General features: G+C 39.6%; 2 protein-coding genes across 2 annotated transcripts in view; both read left to right on the top strand.

The window, feature by feature from the left end:
• LOC309499941 (annexin A1-like) overlaps window positions 1–21508 on the top strand; it is a 95555-nt gene that overhangs the window by 59657 nt on the left and 14390 nt on the right. The gene's annotated exons all lie outside the window — the stretch shown is intronic.
• Window positions 225–19629, top strand: tmc2a (transmembrane channel-like 2a). Its single transcript, XM_082171405.1, has 21 exons — window positions 225–295; window positions 386–631; window positions 796–834; window positions 1115–1484; window positions 7390–7539; window positions 8733–8823; window positions 9182–9263; window positions 9479–9585; window positions 9758–9856; window positions 10353–10495; window positions 11798–11945; window positions 12198–12386; window positions 14560–14739; window positions 14830–14988; window positions 15140–15268; window positions 15352–15419; window positions 16238–16477; window positions 17047–17172; window positions 17249–17327; window positions 17460–17583; window positions 18825–19629. The coding sequence occupies exons 2-21, from the start codon at window positions 592–594 to the stop codon at window positions 19031–19033; spliced, it is 2772 nt and encodes a 923-aa protein (XP_082027531.1). The 5' UTR covers window positions 225–295; window positions 386–591; the 3' UTR covers window positions 19034–19629.

Here is a 21508-nt window from a genome sequence, read left to right as displayed (position 1 = left end):
AACACAGCACTTTTAAAGAATGTGCATGCTAAAACAGAAGTGCAAAACTTAACATAGTGTGAAATGTGTTTAATTGTCTTTGAAGGAAAACCTAAACCTTCATTAAATCTTTAAGGAAGCTCTTCTTGTGACAGCAGCGTTAGGTGTCATGTGTCCCAATGAGTGAGAGTGCATCAAACAGTTTAAATGGATGTGGCGCACCGTCCTGCGGGTCATCCAGAATACTTTTTGATTGTTCCTTTAAACATTGATGGAATTTAAACGCTTCTGAAAGGCTAGATTTGTTTTACTTCATGTAAGTTCTCAGATCATTTTAATATTGAGCTGTGTTTGTGCTTTGTATAAATTCCTTTGTCTTAAATATTTTTTTTTTTCTCTCTAAAAGATTTAATCTGAACTCAAATCGACCAGACAACTGTTCCAGCTCATTTAACATACTAATATCAAGCGCACAGGTGAGGTCACGTGGCGTTGCTATGGCAATAGGGAGTCAGTTACTCGAGAGCAGCTGCACACCTGTGCGGTAATTTGTTAGACCACAGATGCAAGGGAAATAATTCAGAGGCTAATAGAGATTAGAAGGGCAGTAAAATGCCAAAGAAAAGTGATACAGCAAGAAAACTGGAAGATGGTGAGTTGTACCTTTTATTTCCAATGTATAATAGTTTAATAGCTACATTAAACCCTAATGACCATTATTTTAGTAATACATTTTAGTATTTAATATTTTTGTATTTTAGTAGTACATTCTGCATTTAGGGAGCTACTCATAATTTTTATTTATTTTTTTGGTAGTGGGAATAGATATTGATGGAGAAGTGGAGAGTGCTGAAGGTAAGAAATTGTTTTTCCTTATTTTCTCCTTTCTTTTTCTTTTTTAAGAATGTTGATGTATAAGGCTAACATAATATTTCTGTTGCTCATAACCTAGAAAATACTCAGCAACTACACATTTCTACATATAGTGACTAGTGACAGCAAGTTTTGAAGGGGCAAACCTCACTATTTTTCTTTCAGAATTTGTAACAATCTGTGTTTATCTTTTGTTACTCAGCAAGAATGTATTGTTTTTATGCATTTTCATGACAATACAATTGTGTTCTCTTTTTCTCAGAGGACAAAAAAGCTAAAGGCAAAGGTGCTAAAAAAAACGCAGCCGGTAAACGGGGCAAAGCAGTCACCAGTGAGGATGGTGAGGATGAAGATGAGGATGATGAACCCCCCAGAGGTCGTCGAGCAGCCAAGAAAAAGAAAGCTGCACAGGCAGATGAGGAAGACAGCGATGATGATATTCCACAGAGGAGATGTGCTGGGAACAGGAGAAGAGGAAAAGTGCGAGAAAGTGGGGGAGATGGGGAAAACGAGAAGTCCGGCAGAAAAAGCAAGAGAGGTGGAAACAAAAAACAGAAAGATAAGGGGAAAGGAAAAGACAAGGACAATGACAAAGACAGTGACAAAGATGAAAAGAAGAAAAAGAACAGTAGGTATGCTGACACAAGTGGTAACGCGATAGAATTGGATAATTAAATGATAATTAATTGACTTCATTAACTGCTCACGAGTCACAACACCTACACCAAGAGATCACTGTATATAAGACAAAACTCTTTAATTCCAGTTATAGATAGGCCAACTTAAATGTTCTCTTTTACAGTCCATCCCAAAAGTTCTAGTGAAATGTTGCTATTTTTAAGGTGTAATTTACATGCCATATTTCCGTATTATTTATAAAAGTGGTAAGTGTTGTTAGAAAACATATGGTCAAGTATCCGAGCCTCTCCCTATAACCGCGACAGTATCATTTTAACTATTTAAAGCCATTGCATTTTTAATACTATGTCTCCCCATACACTCTAGACACACACGTGTACTAGAGCTCATGCCATTAATCTCCATTATCGACTTCTAACCATATACGCCCAATATTTTGGTTTGTCTTGTGGGTGTAGGAACATTTACAAAGTGTGTGTGTGTGTATGGTGGGGTGGTGATGGTGGGATGGTGGGGTGGTGGTGGTGGTGGTGGTGGGGTTAGATTTTAACTAATCTAAATTTTTGTCTTGTTTTTTCTAAAAAAAAAATATTTTGCACTTTACTTTTCATATGTCCTTGTTAGAGTAATTACACAAATAAGTACTAAAAGATTTCTTTATGGTTACACTTTATTTGAAGGTGCCCTTGTTACAGTGTAATTATACAGGTAAGTATGCACTAATATTAGTTAACAACATGTACTTACTATACAGTGCATGCAGAATTATTTGGCACATTGATATTCTGATCATATTTGTTTTCCAGGCACATTTTACCAATTCCAAACCACATTAATCATAATAACTACTATTAATTTTGTATTCAATCATTTATAAGTGATATATAATTGTTCATGAAGGCTGGAAATGAAAAACGCCTTATATTCAGGTGTGCATAATTATTAGGGAAGTTTTCTTTTACAGATAAAATAAGCCAAAAAAGAGATTTAACTCAGACATAAAAGTCAAAAATGATTAAATCCCCATGAGAAGGATGCAATACTAATGAAATACTAGAAATAAAGGCATGACCGTTGGAAAGTGAAATACTCATTGGGTCAGCAGGGTCAGACAAAAACAGGTTGAGAAGAAAAGGCAAAATAATTTTTAAATGAAGGTGAAGAATTAAGTGTGAAACCATCAGGAACCCTTCAGTCTCCAGCGCCACCATTTTCCAGAACTGCAACCTACCTGGAGTCTCCAGAAGTGCAAGATATCAGGATCTCAGAGACTTAGGTTAGAGAAAGAATCCTAAAAAATGACCCCCACTTAATAAGAATCACAAGCTGAAGTGAAGAATTCATCTTCCAGAATACATTTTAATAAGTTTTGGGAGTTTATTTTTAGTCCATTTCCTGCCCTGAAGTCTGCTTTGCAGAGATGGACAAAAAATTAACTCCCAAAACTTACTGTCAGATTCTGGAAGATGAATTCTTCAAATAGAGGTAGAAGAGGATGTGGTGCTGGTCCTTCAAGAGTCACTCTCAATCTGTCTGTCTATAAAGCCTATATAAAAAAAAAAAGAGTCTTCATGTATTTTACTACACCTCAGCATGTGATTCTTATTAGGGTAATTTTTTAAGATTCTTTACCTAATCTAAGTCTCTGAGAGACCTTGACACCTTACACTGGAGACTCCAGGTAGGTTGCAGTTCTGGAAAATGGTGGCGCTGGAGACTTAAGGGTTCCTGATGGTTTCACACTTAATTCTTCACATTAATTCTTTACATTAATTCTTTATTATTTTGCAGTTAACATGTGTCTTTTCTTCTCCACCTGTTTTTGTCTGACCCAATGAGTATTTAATTTTCCAATGGGCATGCCTTAACTGGAATTTATAGTATTGCATCCTTCTCATGGGGATTTAATCATTTTTGTTCCAAATGTGGTTTGGAATTGGTCAAATGTACCTGGAAAAAAAATATGATCAGAAAATCAGCATGCCTAATAATTCTGCACGCACTGTATAATTAGGGTAAGGCTTTGGTTTATGGTTAGTTGCATGTAACTATGAATGATTTACTGTAGTAATTACATGTACAATGTGTAACAAGGACACTGTAAATTAAAGTGTAACCAATATTACTATACGTTTAGGGTTAGGGTTTGGTTTAGTGCTTGTAATTTTGCATAATTTAATGTTATTACTATAGTGTCACAGTATGGTGCAGGCAGAAGACGAAGAAGAATCAAAAGTTCCAATGCAAACTTTTATTCACAATAAAATCATACAGGTACATCGAAGATTGGCAAAAGGTTCACACACACTTACTACGACGTAGATCGGACAATGAACAAGGCACTTCACAGGGCTGTCACAGAAACACAACTGTGACAGTGCCTCTCCCTCCCCGAAGACCAACTGTGGAGGGAGGGCGCTCAGGAGGAAGACGACGAGCAGGTGAAGGGCAGACAGAAGGCAGGAGGGACAAGGGCGGAGCAGACGGTGCAGGAGGCCAGGGCGGAGCAGGCTGTGCAGGCGGCAAGAGCAGTGCAGGCAGCAAGGGCGGAGACAACCCTTCAGGCGGCCATGGCGGAGACGACCCTTCAGGCGGCCATGGCGGAGACGACGGAGGGAGGAGCCACGGTGGCGAAAGGGCAGATGACTCCAGGGGGCCCGACTGACGGAGGCGAGGCTGGTGGAAGAGGATACACGGATGGAGCCGGAGAGCCGATGAGCCAGGGCGATGCTGAGGATTCCGAGGGACATGGCGATGCCGACGGCACTGGCAACCGAGGCGCAGGCCGGGATCCAGAAGGCCTCGATGGAGCCGGAGGGAGTGAGGAGCCCAACGGAGCCAGAGGGACGAAGGGACGAGGCGAAGCCAGAGGAGTAAAGTCCTGAGGCGAGGGCAGGCTGACGAATGACCAAGGCGGAGCTAGGGGGACGAGGGAGCCCGACGCAGTTGGTGGAATGATGGGCCACGCTGGAGATGAGGGAGGTAGGAGCCAAGGTGGAGCTAATGGACCGATAGGCCGAAGTGGAGTCTTGGTCACGGAGGTCGGGGGCTGACAGGAAGCAGTGGAGGCAGGGATGAGAGATGGATGATAGGAGGAGGCGGGAGAGGGAGGCTGGGTGGGAGTTCAGAAACAGGCTCAGGTTCTGGAACAGATTCAGGCTCGGGAACAGATTCAGGTTCAGGCACGGGAACAGGCTCAGGCGGGGGACAGATTCAGGCTCGGTTCTGTGAATATAGACAGTCCTTGGGGCAGGAACAGGTCTTACTTTTGGAGGCTGGCTCCTTTTATCATCAAAACAAAAAAAAATTACAGATTACATGGATGAGGGCGAGGGTGATCGTCGCTCCGATGCGGGACAACAGGTCATCAAACTGGGCACGGGACAGGCGGAAGTACCGCTGAAAGCGACCATCATCCAGGCGCAGCAAGCAAGTGGTGAAACTCGCCAAACTGGGCACGCCTCCGGAGGGTCTGGTGGATCCAAATATGGCAATGATGACCCCTACGCCGCTGTTCTGCTCTCCAGAGCAAATACGAGCGGTGACTCTCTCGATTGAATGCTCGATCAACATCAGCCATCTTGCAAACAGACAACCGCCTAGCACTTGCCCCTACCACAAGAAGAATTTCGCCTCGAACGCACGTCTATTTCACTTCAAACGCTCGCTATATACGTGCGTCCAATTCGCTTTGGATGCACGAGTGGATTCAAAATGTTCAAGCATCCAACTAGACGCGATAGACGCGAATTTGACACTCAATTCGCATGTGGTGAGAACGCAGCATCAGGCAGCAAGGCGGTGGCCATCTTAGCTGAGGGCTCAACGGTGAGGTGGTGGCCATCTTGGCTGAGGGCTCAGGTGGTGTGGTGTTGGCAGCCATCTTGGCTGAAGATGAGGACTCAGGCTCTCATCGTCAAGTGCGCTGGTGACGGCAAGGCAGCAAAAGTCCTTAGTAAATGAAAAAAAGTTTTGGCTCTCCTGAGCCGTGACAATAATTTTAACCCTATCGTCTATTTTGGGCGGTCCGATCTTCTGTCACGGTGTGGTTGTGGTGCAGGCAGAAGAAGAAGAAGAATCAAAAGTTCCAATGCAAACTTTTTCTCACAATATAAATCATACAGGTACATCAAAGACAGGCAGAAGGTTCACACACACTTAATACAACATAGATCAGACAATGAACAAAGCAACACACAGGGCTCAAATACATAGGGAAACAGATCAGGGAAACGAGACACAGCTGACGAGACTAACGAGGAAACAGGTGTGACAGATGAACTAATGAAGGTTACCGTGGAAACAAATGAGTGGTGGGAAAAAAACTAAAGAAGACATGTGACTATTGAAAACAAGACTCACCCCTCATTTACACTGCACACATCTGCGGCGCATTACGGCTGCGACACGACTACCGGAGCTGATCGCGCCCATTCTAGTCAATGCTTGTGTTTACACCGGCCGCGACGCGGTGCGTTTCAGAAGCTTCCCTGAAGCGGCTCTCCGCGCCGCTTCGCTAAATATAGGCGCCTAGTCTTTTGACGGATTTTTGACGGACGCGCGTCCAAGTCGCACCGGGAATACAAAATAAAAGTAAAAAAAACATTGTCAAATTCAAAATAAACACCCTGTGCAAACTCCCAAACGTATTACACACCAATATCCTTGGTAGAAACCATAGACTGTATGGTAGAAACTCAAAAATCAAGAAAAACCACGTCGGACAGGCAAATCACGTGGTCTCGCGCATCCAGTCGCTCCGCTTCTGAAATGCTCCTGGTGTGCAGTGCCTCAGTGTAAATGAGGGGTCAGGCCTGGTTCACACCGGACGCAGAAGCGACGCGGAAGCGGCGCGGAACGGAGGCCGCTTCCTTTCGGCGCCCATGTTAACCTATGGTGTCGTTCACACCAGACGCGGAGCGCCGCGGCCGGCCCGCTCCGTGAAGCGCCAGTTTCGGCGTCTGGTCTATTTTTTGCGCGAGCCGCGAGTGATCCGTCAATTCCGGCAGGAAGTCACACCAAGAAACACGAGACAATCCGGTCAATTGTCAAAATATAAGCAATTTTCAAATTAAAATACCGCGAGTGACAACTGCGAAGCAATAGATATAGGGCAAGGGCTCTCCTCCTGTCTACTCGCACTGGGAAACAGGAAGAGGAAAATAGATTTAATAAATTTGAAGAGAGGATGTATATTTCAACGGTATATCTACACTACTACTGTCTACCATATTCTCTCTCTGGCTGCGTGTGTGTCTCGACAACGGATTAATAAAAGAAGTGTACAAACTTCTTGGTTACAGAAACATGGTGTATTCATTTTATGAGGTTATTTACTTATCCATGATGTAAAAAATAGCTCTGAATAAACAACAACTGAGCAGAAGCGCTTGTCGACCTCCGCGAAGAATACGCGTCTGGTGTGAACAGGCAGGCACCGGACCGCGCGTGATTTTCCGTTCCGTTCCGCGCCGCTTCCGCGTCCTGTGTGAACCAGGCGTCAGACAGAAACACAACTATAGTAAAAACATATTAAAATTAAGGGTTACCAATCTATACTATCTTTTATAATTCTTATCCTTATAAAATCTATCTTTAAAATGATATTTTGTTGTTTTAAGCCTTAAAGGCTGGAATACACTACACAATTTTTACAAACACTAGGCGTTATACCCTTGCAGATTTTGTAATGGTTATACACTAAACAACTAAGGCATTACACACTAGCAGACTTTCAGATTTAATGTTGAATCATCCAGACCGAAAATGTGGGCAAAAATCTGTACACAATTCATGGTGTGTATTGCAGCCTTAAACAACACTTTTGAAGTTCATGAAAGACAAAACATCTCATTTTTATGAATGAAGCACTCGATCACATCATGTTCTATGTCTTAGTGGTGATGATTCCAAATCAGATGAAGAGGAGGAGTCCATGTCTGAAGGAGAAATGGCCAAACTGATGGAGGAGGTGGAGGAGAAGAAGAAGCTGATAGCAAACATCAGGAACAAGCCCTGGCGAATGAAAAGACGACTTAAAGTCCTCAAGTACTGAGAAATCTTAAATGTAATGCAAAAAAATGTTATAATGAATCAATGAGCTTCAAGACACCCCATTAAGACGTGACTAAATTCACCATACAGCAAGGTCTTATTGTTTTTATAAAACAATTCATATATTTAGGGGATTTTATGGTACTAACTTATATTTATGGAATAGTTATGATCTATTTATTACATGTTAACCACTTTTTGAGCATGGACCTGAAAAATATATTTTCCAAAACATGTTTTACTCTAAAACTATGAGAAAATCAGAGCAAATATACAAGTTGTGCTCCAAGAAATGAGCATTCAGTAAGATTTTGATTGGGAGCAGTACCAAACGTTTCCACTAGATTACATTTTTCTCCCATTCAACCTTTTTGAATAATGTCCATGATTTTTGTGTGGGTCTGTGTGTTCACATAGCAAGAGCCAAAACCTTTACCAAGTTTCGTAGCATTCCAATAAAGTAAAAAAACTAAACGGTCAAAAATGACCAGAGTTAATTGGTTTGTTAAGTTAATTCTTCCACTAAAAGATATAGTTACTGATGTAACTTAAAGGGATACTAAATATCCCTATAATATGAAAAATAAATAAACAAACTCCAAAACTCCAAAGAATGAACATTCTGTCAGCATTTCCTAACTTATGTTCCCCAGAAGAAAGAAAGTCACACATTTTTTAAATAACATGAAGGTAAATGATGATGGAATTTTCAATTTGGGGTGGAGTATCCCTTTTATTAGTTTAAGTGGGTTTATTTCTTTATTAGGCCTTGACATCCACATCATATATGTTTCTTTTGTGTATTTTAGCTTAATGTTAAAAATAGATAGTTATAGTCCTTGAAGCTTATTGATTAATACAGTGATCCAGTTAAGTGTCAGTGTTATGTAATGTTTCATTATGTTTTTGTTAATGTTCCTTTGTTTCCTGTGCAGTATTAGTTTCTATAGTTACTACTAAGTTCTCCTTGTTTGTCGCCTTCATTACTGATTTCGTTCACCTGTGTTCCCTTGTTAATCCTGTGTATAAGTACTCACTGTTTCGTTTCAGTTTATGTGGTTTGCATTTTCTCCTACAAATTCTGAGATTCCTTCATTGTGCGATTTCTGTGAACCACCGTTCTGTTACAGTAAAGTAAAGTTTAATCTCCTCCTTTTAACAATCCCATGTTCTCCTTGTGTTTGTAGAGAGGCTCAGCAGTTTGTGGATAAATTTGAAGGTGCATTGGGCAAAGGAAAAGGCAGGAAGCTGTATGCCTACAAAGTGATGATGATGAAGGTAGGAATATGAACATCTTCACTTTATGCATCACTATGACTGTTGCTGAAAATAAAACATTCCTATTTTAAGAGAGATCAGACCAGAATGTCAGATAGAGATTTTGGTGTGGACTTTTTACTCTAGAGCCAGTAAGAAAACACCTAGCAATGCCCTAGTAATCACCCAGAACTCCCTAGCAACAACAAAGCAAGGGGTTAAAACAAAACCTGAATACCTTAGCAACCACATTGCAAAACTCACGGTGGCAACGTGTATACTGTATGCAAACGCCAATAACATTTTCTTGAAAAACATAAATATCTAGTTACCTGCAGCCTCCTAACATTCCCTGTTTGCTTTGTGCCTCATCATACAGAAATGGATAAAGTTTCAAAGAGATTTTGAAAATTTTAGGACATCGTGCATCCCATGGGAGCGGAAAATAAAGGAAGTTGAGAGTAAGTACTAATGATCCCCTCCCATTCACTTTACATACAGGAATGGTGCGTATCATTTCAGCTGTCTTACTGATGATAGAAAATTATTTCTTTGACCGAATTAGAAATTGAGCCATATTCATTTATTTGAATTTATCTTGCAAGTAAAAAAAAAAAAAGGGACTCAACTAAAAGTTCCTTATTCTGAGCCTTGGCGATGTTTCATCCATTTGCAGGTCACTTTGGCTCCTCAGTTGCTTCATACTTTATTTTCCTCCGTTGGATGTACGGTATGAACTTGGTCCTCTTTGGCTTGACTTTTGGCCTGGTTGTGATACCAGAGGTCAGTGTTTTATCCATTATGTTGTGTTTTACCTGCATAAGTATATAATGATGCTCTTTCGCTTTAAATTTGGCTTACCGGAGATCAATAAAGTATCTTTCTAATATTTCTATCTACAAAAAATGGCTGCTGTCCTTCACAAATGATTTAAACAAATGGAATTATCCGCAAGGTTCTCATGGGACTTCCATATGGGTCCATTCCTCGGAAAACTGTGCCGAGACCAGAGCAAGCCACTGCTATGGACTATTCTGTTCTCACGGATTTCAATGTAAGATCATGATACATGTATACAATGGGGTCCGAAAGTTTGAGACCACTAGTGAAAAGGTCTATTTTGCATTTTAAATAAAATTTTCAGAAAACATTTAGAGTGAAAGTTGAAAATAAACATGAATTTCAGAACGGCTTAGTATTTTATGTCACCCTTTGGATAACAGCAACAAGAACTCCACAAGGTCATGTAAAACCTAATGATCATGTTCTCCAGTATGATTTGAGAATGAATATCTTGTGCTACAACGGAATCTAAAAAGTTTCATTAATTTTGCATCATTTTAATTTTTCTGTTTATTTACAGGTTTAAATTAGATTTAAAAACCCCAGATTATTAAAACAGTCTCAGATTTTTGACCCCCCCTGTACATATTTTCTTTGAAAATTGTGTCATGGAATTAGACAGTTACGCAGTGTTTGTCACATTTCTTATTACCATAATATAAATGTATGGTTATCAATAACACTTTTTGATGCCTTCTCTTTGACAGGGTTACTGCAAGTACTCAGTACTTTTCTATGGCTACTATAATAACCAGAGAACCATTGGCTTCCTGAAGTTTCGTCTCCCTCTGTCCTACCTCTTGGTGGGCATTGGGTCCTTCGGGTATAGTCTCATGGTTGTGATCCGAACGTGAGTCCCTCTTTCATTCATTGCTAGATGTTGTAGCAATGACATGAAATGTTCTTGAGAAGTACATATGACTGTGAATGTGTATGCCTATACCAACAAAAAAAAATTCTTTAAAAAGTATTATTGTTCTTTGTAGATGGCAAAAGGTTGTACAGAATCTAGTGAATTGTCTTTAATTGTACATCTAAAATGGTTTAAAAAAAGATCGTGTTGTCAGATTAGACAGCTAATGCTGAAAAAAAACAAAAACAAAAAAAACTCCCAATTTAAAGGTAAAGTGTTTAATTTTAGCACTAGTGAAATTGTAAAAAAAAACAAAAAAACACAGTCTGTTTTGCTGCTTGATACTGCAAACTGGTGTTTGTTATCATTTTATTATGGTAATCATAATCACACTGTTTTGTAGCAGAGATAGTTGTACCGTTTACTGCACTTTGTCACTCTTCTAGTTATTTACCTATAATGTTAGTTATTATACCAGTTAATGAATCAGAGGTCTTGCAAAGTCACAGAAAATGGCTGCAAAACATTTCAATTTTGAATTTTCTGAATGTTTATCTGTATACAATCTGCTTTACATGTGCATTTTACACATGCATTCAAAAAAAATTTCTGCAGATGCAAAGATCGACATTTAGCATTACTATAACAGGGAGAAGCTTGAGACTTGTCAAAGAAATATGCAAGAATGTTTCCCATGTCAGAAACAAAAAAATAAGGCAATTGTGAATTGCAGTCAGTATTGTCAGTATTGTTAGCAGTAAAGTCACAATCATGACATATGCTTTGTGAGATATAAAATAAATACAGATGTAGTTGTGAGATATAAATTCAGCTGCACAAAGTAATGGCGCAAATATAAGAAAAAAGTTATGACAAAAAGTTGCAATTGAGGAACTACACTTTTTTTTTTACATTTCCTCACCCTCATGTCATGTCATGGTTGCTTTCAATGAACTTACTGAAATTAATGATAATCTTCCCTTCCACCGCTTCAAATTAAGAAACGGCACCATTTTTTATTGATCCTTTCATGTATTGTAATATTTTTAGTGAACATGGGCAGTAAACCTTCTGGGGAATGGAAGACATATTTAACATTAAAAAATAACCACTTCACCTAAATACGAAACATTTTCTCCAGATAGCCAAAAAGAAAGTTCACCACACTACACAGTATCATTCTATGAGTATTACCAACATGATTGTTGTTTGATTGCAACTGGAAATTGCGCTTCTGTTATCCTGCCGGCGAGATTGGATTCTTTACAAGTGTTGAATAAAGTCCACTCTCGCTGTTAGGATGGCTAAAAACGCAGATGTGGGGGGAGGGGATGGAGAAGACAGTGAGTTCACCTTTGCCTGGAAGATGTTCACCAGCTGGGATTATCTTATTGGGAACGCGGAGACAGCCGACAATAAATACGCCTCCATCACCACCAGCTTCAAAGTATGTGCTTTTGTGTATATGTGGAAGTTTTGGGTAGGTGTTGATGTGTGTGTGTGCTGACCACTGCATTTTTTTTTGTTTCATGGTCTGGTTGTCTTTTCAGAGATCTGAGGTGGTCAACTCTCTGTAAGACCAAATAATCTGGCCAGATCAAGTGATATGGTTTAAATAAATGTTCATTTATCACTCTGTAGCTCCAAAATGGTCTTGCATGAGATTTTCTCAGTTTGGAACCTCTAATGTGTTCTGCAGGAGTCCATTGTGGATGAGCAGGAGAACCAAAAGGATGAGAACATTCATCTGAGGAGATTCTTACGTGTCTTAGCCAACTTTCTCATCACCTGTACACTTGGTGGAAGTGGCTATCTCATCTACTTTGTGGTCAAACGATCCCAAGAGTTTGCGAACATGGACAACCTCTCATGGTACGAGAAGAATGAGGTAAATATAAGCACAAAACCACATTCAATATCTTGTCTTAAGTACACTAACAAGATACAGGGGTTGGTCAATGAAACTGAAACACTGACCAATGTTGTGTTTCACGCCTGTATATGTGAGACTTGGTGGCCAATCTTTACTGATATTACATTCTATCAGTATGAGCAGAGTGTGAAGCTTGAATTAGCAAAGCAATAGCACATTTGAACATAAATAAAAATGTCAATCCACAACATAATGGGAGACAAAGGGCCCTATTTTAACGATCTGAAACGCAAGTGTCAAGCGCAAAGCGCAAGTAACTTTGTGGGCGGGTCTCGGCGCTGTTGCTATTTTCCCGGCGGGATAAATGACTCTTGCGCCAGGCGCAAATCTAAAAGGGGTTGGTCTGAAGTAGCTTCATTATTCATAGGTGTGGTTTGGGCGTAACGTGAAATAAACCAATCAGAGCGTCATCTCACATTCCCTTTAAGAGAAGACGCGCTTTTCCTATAGCGGATTGCTATTGTAACGGCGGATTTGCCAGGCGCGCGCCAGGAGCGGTTCACAGCCAAGGAGAGCAACGCTCTCGTCACGGCCGTAAAACACAGAGAAGTGACATTGAAATGGAGAAACCCACCCAAATTAACTTCGGTTAAACAGGCGTATGATAATTTGGGTAAATGTGTAAGCTAGATGTATGCTTTTATAATAAATTGTCTATCTATCTATCTATCTATCTATCTATCTATCTATCTGTATGATTTGCAAAAATGAAAACTGCTGCTTCTGTGTAGATGAGAGAATCAAAGTGCGCGTTGTGCTCACGCTACATTGATTATGGCCAAGCATGCGCCCTTAAAATAGCATATGAATAACATGCGCAACGCGCCACTGACTTTAAACTATTTTTTCCTGGTTAGTGGCGCAATTGTTTTCTAAACCTGCAAAATAGCATGAAGGAACGTTTGCGCCGGAATACGCCTCCTCTTTGCGCTGAACCGCCCCCGGGAGCGCAAGTGTATTTCCTAACTTACCGACGTGCTTCTGTGGAGGGAAAAGTCCGCTTTGCGCGGGTGCAAAATAGGAATGATACATGCGTCGGTGTACAAAGTCACTTGCACTGGGTGCAAGATAGGGCCCATAGAGTTCAAAAGAGGACAAATTGTTGGCGTGCGTCTCACTGGCTCATCTGTGACCAGGAAAGCAAGTCTTTTTGGTGTATGGAGAGCTATGGTATCCAGGGTAATGTCGGCATACCACCACGTAGGACGAACCACATCCAACAGGAGTAACTGTCGAAGGAAGAAGAAGCTGTCTGAAAGGGATGTCCAGATACTAACACGGATTGTATCCAAAAAACATAAAACCACAGCTGCCCAACTCACTGCCAAATTAAATGTGCACCTCGACTCTCCAGTTTCCACCTAAACTGTTTGACGGGAGCTCCACAGAGTCAATATTCATGGTCGGGCTGCTATAGCCAAACCTTTGGTCACTCGTGCCAATTCCAAATGTCAGTTTTAATGGTGCCAACAGTGCAAATCTTGGGATGTGGACAATGTGAAACATGTATTGATCTCTGATGAGTCCGTGAGAGTTACGGTGTGGAGAAGCCCCAAAGAGGCTTAACACCCGGACTGTTGCTGCCCATAGTGAAGCACGAGGTGGATCATTGATGGTTTGGGCTGCAATATCATGGCATTCTCTATTGTGCTTGATAGGTGTGTCACTGCCAAGGACTACCGAACCATTCTGGAGGACCATGTGCACCTAATGGTTCAAACATTGTACCCTGAAGTTGGTGCCATGTATCAGCATGATAATGCACCAATACACACAGCAAGACTTGTGACAATAATTTGATGAACATGAAAGTGAAGTTGAACATCTCCCATGGCCTGCACAGTCACCAGATCTAAATATTTTTGAGCCACTTTTGGAGGAGCGAGTCAGAAAACGTTTTTCTCCACCAGCATCACATAGTGACGTGGCCACTGTTCTGGAAGAGGAATGGATAAAAATCCCTCTGGCCACTGCAGGACTTGTATCTGTCATTCCAAAGATGAACTGATGTTGTATTGGCTACAAAAGGAGGCCCTACATGATACCAATAAATTATTAAAACCAGGTGTTTAAGTTTCATTGTCCAACCCCTGTAGATGATGTAATAACAATAACATCTGTATCTCAGATGGAGATCATCATGTCTCTGCTGGGGCTGGTGGGTCCGATGCTCTTTGAGACTATCGCAGAGCTGGAAGAATACCATCCACGTATCGCTCTCAAGTGGCAGCTGGGACGTATATTTGCACTCTTCCTTGGCAACCTCTACACATTTTTGCTTGCTCTGTTCGATGAGGTCAATTCGAAAGTAAGTTTTCTGATGATAACCCTTTTTATTTACCGTATTTAGCTGGGAATCGGTGATTTTTAAGTGAACAAAACTTTTTCTTTCTTCAAGCTTGCAGAAGAGGATTCTATAAAAAATGCCAGCATTTGGTTCGTTAAGGAGTATTATGCAAACTTCTCGGCCAACAACCCAAATTACACAGGCACCCCACCTCCTCTTGATCCCTCTGATGGCATCAGAGGCCCTTGCTGGGAAACTGCAGTGGGATTAGTAAAGTGTCCATCTAATTCCTCCAGCAGAAATCATATATAAATTACTGTATATTGTGATTCATTGATGATATATTCTGATCTAAACATTTGTTTGTACATTTCTTGTGGCTTTATATTTGTACATCAAACCATTCCCACCCCACCATTAGGAGTTTGTGAAGCTGACCATATCAGATATACAGGTGACTTATCTGACCATCCTCATTGGTGACTTCCTGAGAGCGCTGATTGTACGTTTCCTGAACTACTGCTGGTGCTGGGATCTGGAGGCTGGCTGGGTGAGTCCGTTATATAGGTTCATCACCAGCAACCTAAACTGCCATTTTAGGTTTTGATAACTAACAGCCTTTTTCATTTTCAGCCTTCCTATGGTGAATTTGATATAAGTGGCAATGTGCTGGGATTGGTATTTAACCAAGGAATGATCTGGTAGGACCAAATGCACAAACAGCACACAACATAAAAAATATATAAGCAATGGCCCAAATAAAAAAAAATTAAAAAAACTTCTGGATTAGTGCACTGCTAGCCTTGTGTAGTTATACCGTTCTTGAGGCTGACTGATATTACAATGCATAAAAAGTTGGTTACACTTTATGGTTTCCTTGTTACAGTGTATAACTATACATTCAAGTACTGAGTAGTATTAATTAACAACATGTACTTACCATATAATTAGGGTTAGTGTGTGGTGTACGGTTAGTTGCATGTAATTATGCATAATTTACTCTTATTACTACAGTAAGTACATGTAACATTTTTAACAAGGACACTGTAAAATAAAGTGTTACCAAAAAGTTTTCCTGAGAAATCACACCTGTTTCTTTGAGATCTAGTCCCTGTAAACAGCTAAATGAATCAGGTGTATACAATAAACCAGGAGTGTTCAATCCTGCTCCTGGGCCCTCCACTGTCCTGCAGTGTTCAGCTTCCGCTCCAAATGAAACGTCTGAACCAGCTAATCAAGGTCTTACTAGGCATACTAAATTTACAGGTAGGTGTGTTGAGGCAAGTTTGAGCTAATCTCTGCTGGACAGTGGCCCTCCAGGAGCAGGATTGAACACCCTGATGTAGACTGTGGGCTGCACACTATAGGTTCTAAAATGCTTTGAAGCTTTTCATCTTTTTGAGACAATTTAGACATTTCAATTACTATCAACTCTACACTGGACATATTCCAAAACAATATTTAGCCACATACTCTTTTGTACCTGTAGATATCAATTTATTTGTCTGTTGTTTGTCAGGATGGGGGCGTTCTATGCTCCTGGTCTGGTGGGCATCAATGTTCTGCGGCTCCTGAGCTCCATGTACTACCAGTGCTGGGCTGTAATGGCCTGTAACGTCCCACACGAGAGGGTCTTTAAAGCTTCTAAATCCAATAACTTCTACATGGGCCTGTTACTGCTCATTCTCTTTCTGAGTCTCCTGCCTGTGGTTTACACCATCATGACTTTGCCTCCCTCCTTTGACTGTGGACCCTTCAGGTATGCACACACACACACACACACACACACACACACACACACACACACACACACACATGCACTCACACACACACACACTCACACACACACACACACACACACACACACACACACACACACACACACACACACACACACACACACACACACACACACACACAAGCACACACACACACAAGCACACATACACACACACACGTTTGGTTTCCATGTTTTATGGGGACATTCCATAAGTCAATGATTTTCATACTGTAAAAAACTTATTTTATCCCCTAATCCTAAACCTACCCATCTCAGAAAACTTTCTGCATTTTTACATTTTCAAAAAATATCATTCTGTATGATATATAAGCTGTTTTCCTCGTGGGGACCATAAAATGTCCCTACAAGGACTTCGGATATTGCAGTCTTTGTGGGGACATTTTGTTAGAAATTTTTACCAGGACACCCACCACACACAAACATAAGCTCATATGCACACAAACACATAAATGCATAATACCCCAAATTAAGTTTTACAGTATTATCAAATTTACTCATGCTCATTGTTTCATTTCCTGTTACCACAGTGGGAAGGCAAAAATGATTGACATCGTTATGGAGACCATTGATATGGATCTACCTGCGTTTATGGGGACGATCTTAGGCTACCTAGCAAACCCTGGACTCATTATAGCAGCAGTACTTCTCATGGTGTAAGGAAATTATTAAAAACAATGATCACATAAAACAATAAAAAATCCTTATATTTGTATTTTTTATTTCTTACAGTCTGGCCATTTACTATCTGAATTCAGTGTCACAGGCCTACCAAAATGCCAACATGGAGCTAAAAAAGAAAATGCAGATGGTTAGTAGTGTTTATGTTCAAAGATACACAACAATCCATGCTAAGATTTGTTAGATGGCACCAGTTTGTAAAACATTTTTTAAAGTGTGCTTTAAAACTTAGCCAGTGTGCATTTCTAACGTTCATTTTTAGGCAAGAGATGAGGATAAGAACAGACGGAACAACAAAGACAGCACTAACCAGGTGATGAAGGACCTGGAGGATCTACTTCCCAAAAACGCTCAGACGTCCCATGCCCATCCGGAGAAAAATGCAGGTGTGCATTGCATAGAATGTTATGTTACTGACAATCATACATAAGCAATTGGTGGTCTTTAAAAAAAAAAAAAGGTTCCAAAAGGGAGGTTTTCACAGTCATGCCATAGAAAGAAAAATATAACATTCTGGTTCCCCAAAGAACCTTTCAGTGAACAGTTCATAAAGATATATTCATATTTAATATTTGTTTATAATCTTTTTAACAGCCCAAGCATACATGTAGGCCTATAGAATGGTGCATAGAACACCAGGGGGTAGGGGGGATGGGGGGTGACTGTAAATAATAAATCAGCTCCAGAGCAGATTGGGTAATCAAGGGCTTAGGGAATTCAATTTAAACGTGTCAAACATGGGCACTGCAACGTAAGCATAGGTGTACATCCAAGTGAATGAGAAGGAGGGAAGTTAGTGAGGGAAGGGCATACAAAAATTGGACTTAAACACAGCCAAGGAACAGGTGAGCACTATCAGGTAAGCGAGGACTAGACAGGAGCTAAACAAGGGGTGTGGGAACAGAAACAAAGAGGCAGGACCAGGGGAGAACATGGGCAACATAAACAAAGGCACAGCCATATGTTCAAGCATAAGATTAACATAGAGACATTGAACAAAGACAAGACAGACAGAACTTACAGGGCAGAACCTTGACACTGTTTCTACTGTAATAAAGAACCTTTTGCTTTGTGCAATGAAAAGGTTCTATGAATGTTAAAGGTTCTTCATAGAACCATCAATGCCAATAAATAACCTTTATTTTTAAAAAGTGTACCATATTATCAGATAACATTTGCTGTTTTCCAATATACACTACTATTCAAAGATTTTGAAATAAATTATTAGTTTTAACACTTTTTATTCTTCAAAGAATACTGTTTTCAACATTGACATTAATAGAAATGTTAATTGAGCACCAAAGCAGCATATTAGAATCATGTGACACTGAAGACTGTAGTAATGGCTGCGGATACACAGTTTTGCAATCGCAGGAATAAATTACATTTTAAAATGTATATAAAATAAATACGGTATTTCAATCAAATAAATGCAGCTTTGGTTTTGGCTTTGGTAAACTTTTAAAAATCTTACAGACCCCAAACCTTTTAACGGTAGCGTAATTCTATGTAAGTCATATGTATTTGAATAGTTTTAAACAGAATTACAGACTTTATCCAAAAATACGATAAAACCTTTCAGTGAAACGGTGTCACCCTTCATTCCATTTGTTTCTTTCTGCCGTAGAAAAAAGGCATGACCAGGGTGGAAAATCTCCAAAAGTGAAACCAGGCTCAGCTGGAAATGATGTGCGTCTGCAGAAAGATGTGTCACTCGCGTCAGCCAATCCTAATGCCCGGGGGCCTGTGACTCGAGCACCAGGCCCCAGGGGACCTGGACCTCTACCTGGCCAACCAGGGGCAGGCAGGGGTCAAGGGCCACCCCCTAGACGCTAATGTATGATCTATTCATTATTGTGTGCCCTCCCTGTCTACACACTCTAAAATGAATGTAAGCATTGGTTGTTTTCTCCAGAGAATTATGTGGACACGTCTGCAGACATTTTTTAATGGTTCATATCTTTGTAAATTGCACGTATCATATACATACAGTGGCCCCAAAAGGAATTTGGACACTCAGTCACATCTAAAAATGTTAGAATGCAATTAGCATCTTCAAACTGATGCCAGAACTTTTCTTAAAACTAACTTCTTCCCTACATTTACTGAACAATTTTTTTGCAGTGACTATTAAACAACTGAGTGATTTTAAAGATAAAGTCAGTTTATCGGGTGTTGTTCATCATATTAACTATAAGCATATTCCACTAACATTGGACATCCAAAAGTGTCCTAATACTTTTTGTCTTCATTTTGAACAGGATATCAATTGTTTTATCATCAAAAAAAGAATTGTGAAAGGTTTTGCTTGTAAAGTGTGTTCTAATATTTTTCTTTTAAAATATAGCTTGCTTTGATGTTTTGTTGTCTAATGCTTTGCATCCATGCATTTTTAATTGTGCTTTAAGTGTGTAAATACTCTTTGGAGCTGCTGTATGTGAGATGTTATAAATCATACCACTATATACCTGTTGAAAAACTGAACTACAGTTACAATGCATTTGTTATCTATTCTGTTTTGTGTTTTATAATAATTCCAAGATCTGTGAAGATTTTTATCATTTCTTTACTTTAGTGACAGTTGAACTTCATGAAGATTGGGTTATGATCACTAAGATAAATAAATGACTAATAATGAATTAAAGCGTTTAACTGGTTCTGAACGTTTCTGCATTTTTTTTCTTTTATGTGAAAGTATGATACAAACCCAGAACCCAGTTATACAACTTTTCTTTTTCAAACCTCATCAGCTCTTTATGTCACCTAAAACGACTCTGTAGTCTGACAGAACTCAGGTCAGGAGTTGTAGCTTGATCTTAAAGAGATCACCCAAAAATGATTTTATATTTTATATTAAATAAATCATCATTTACTCAAATTTTTGTAGCATTGTTTTTACAGTCCTGTTCCCCATGTACATACTATGTTCTAATTAGTAATTGCAATAACTGGGTAATAACTAGGTAATAACCCTGAACCTACCCCTAAACCTAACCTTAACCCATGTAGTTACCTATAGTAACCCAGTACTTTTGTAAAGGCCAACGACAGAATCCAACGTGCGTGTATGTCTTTTCAGCGTTCTTCACTTAAAGGGATAGTTCACCCAAAAATGAAAATTCTGTCATCATTTACTCACCCTCAAGTTGTTTCAAACCTGTATGAATTTCTTTTTTCTGCTGAACACAAAAGAAGATATTTTGAAAAATGTCTGTAACCAAACAGCTGATGTGCCCATTTACTTCCATAGTAGGAAAAAAAACCACTGTGGTTTTCTGCTACCACAGAAACCGAAAATTCCCGGGCCAGCAGCATTTGTCCAAATTTCAATCTTAACCATTGTATTTCATCAGAAACGATCTGAAAACAGGGCTTTAAGTGTAAAATACCGAACTTGTCCTTTAATGAAGCAGTCACATGGTACACGGTGCCACCAATTAGTAAGATAAATGTAACTTTTTAACATGTTTAAGTTGAAATAACTTTATATAAAAAAATCTATACATGTGCATCAGTATGTAAAGAAGTATGTTTGATTGTTTAAAGATTTATTCATATACTAAAACTGTGTTTTTGTTTGTTTGTTGCCTTAGGGCAACACTGTGCAGTTAGACCACTTTTGTTCAGGCAATATCATAGGGTTAGGACCACATGGTGCATTCAAGTTCTCCTGGGAAGTTTGTTTTTACAAGTTCGGAAAACTCAAAGAATGCGCATTATGTGTCATTTATGTTTTATTGTTGTTGTTGTTGTTATTGTTCTTATAATTATTATTATTATACTGCCACAGAGAATGATGGGAATTGTAGTTTGGTCACTCATGCCTATCAGCTCATAAACTGCCTAAATGAGTAGTGTTTTCTGGCAGACTTTATCTCTCTTCTTGATTAACAGTACACATAATGCGTACAAACTACATTGCACTGTCAGCATTCAGAAATGCATTTATCATGATTGAAAACTATTTGCTTACGCCATTGCTTCCCACTCGTAATTACGACTTTGTGCTGGCGTCTCACATTTTATGATGGATATATTATCAGGGACTCCCAAGCTTCCAAAAAATTGGGTGAAAGCATTTTTTCCCCAAAAAAGAAAAAGTCATGCCATAGAGGGTTTGTGCAACCGAAATTTTGAAGAATATTCACTGTGCTCTTTCCCATTTGCCTTCCACATAAGTTATGGGGGTTTTGAACAACATTAGAGTGAGTAAATGCTGACAGAATTTTCATTTTTGGATGAACTATCACTTATGCTTCTATAATTGTGCACAACTAATATGATTAAAATAGAAAATGAAAACTAATAGAA

This window comes from Leuciscus leuciscus, assembly GCF_965113295.1.
Source record: "Leuciscus leuciscus genome assembly, chromosome: 5".
Taxonomy (NCBI): domain Eukaryota; kingdom Metazoa; phylum Chordata; class Actinopteri; order Cypriniformes; family Leuciscidae; genus Leuciscus; species Leuciscus leuciscus.
This window is presented reverse-complemented; position numbering and strand designations above follow the sequence as displayed.

Bases quoted from the DNA above. Each gene is read 5' to 3' on its own strand.
- tmc2a (XM_082171405.1), top strand. From the start codon at position 592: ATGCCAAAGAAAAGTGATACAGCAAGAAAACTGGAAGATG. The intron at 1,485-7,389 runs GTATGCTGACAC...TCTATGTCTTAG, and splicing joins AAGAAGAAAAAGAACAGTAG to TGGTGATGATTCCAAATCAG. The intron at 9,857-10,352 runs GTAAGATCATGA...TCTCTTTGACAG, and splicing joins CTGTTCTCACGGATTTCAAT to GGTTACTGCAAGTACTCAGT.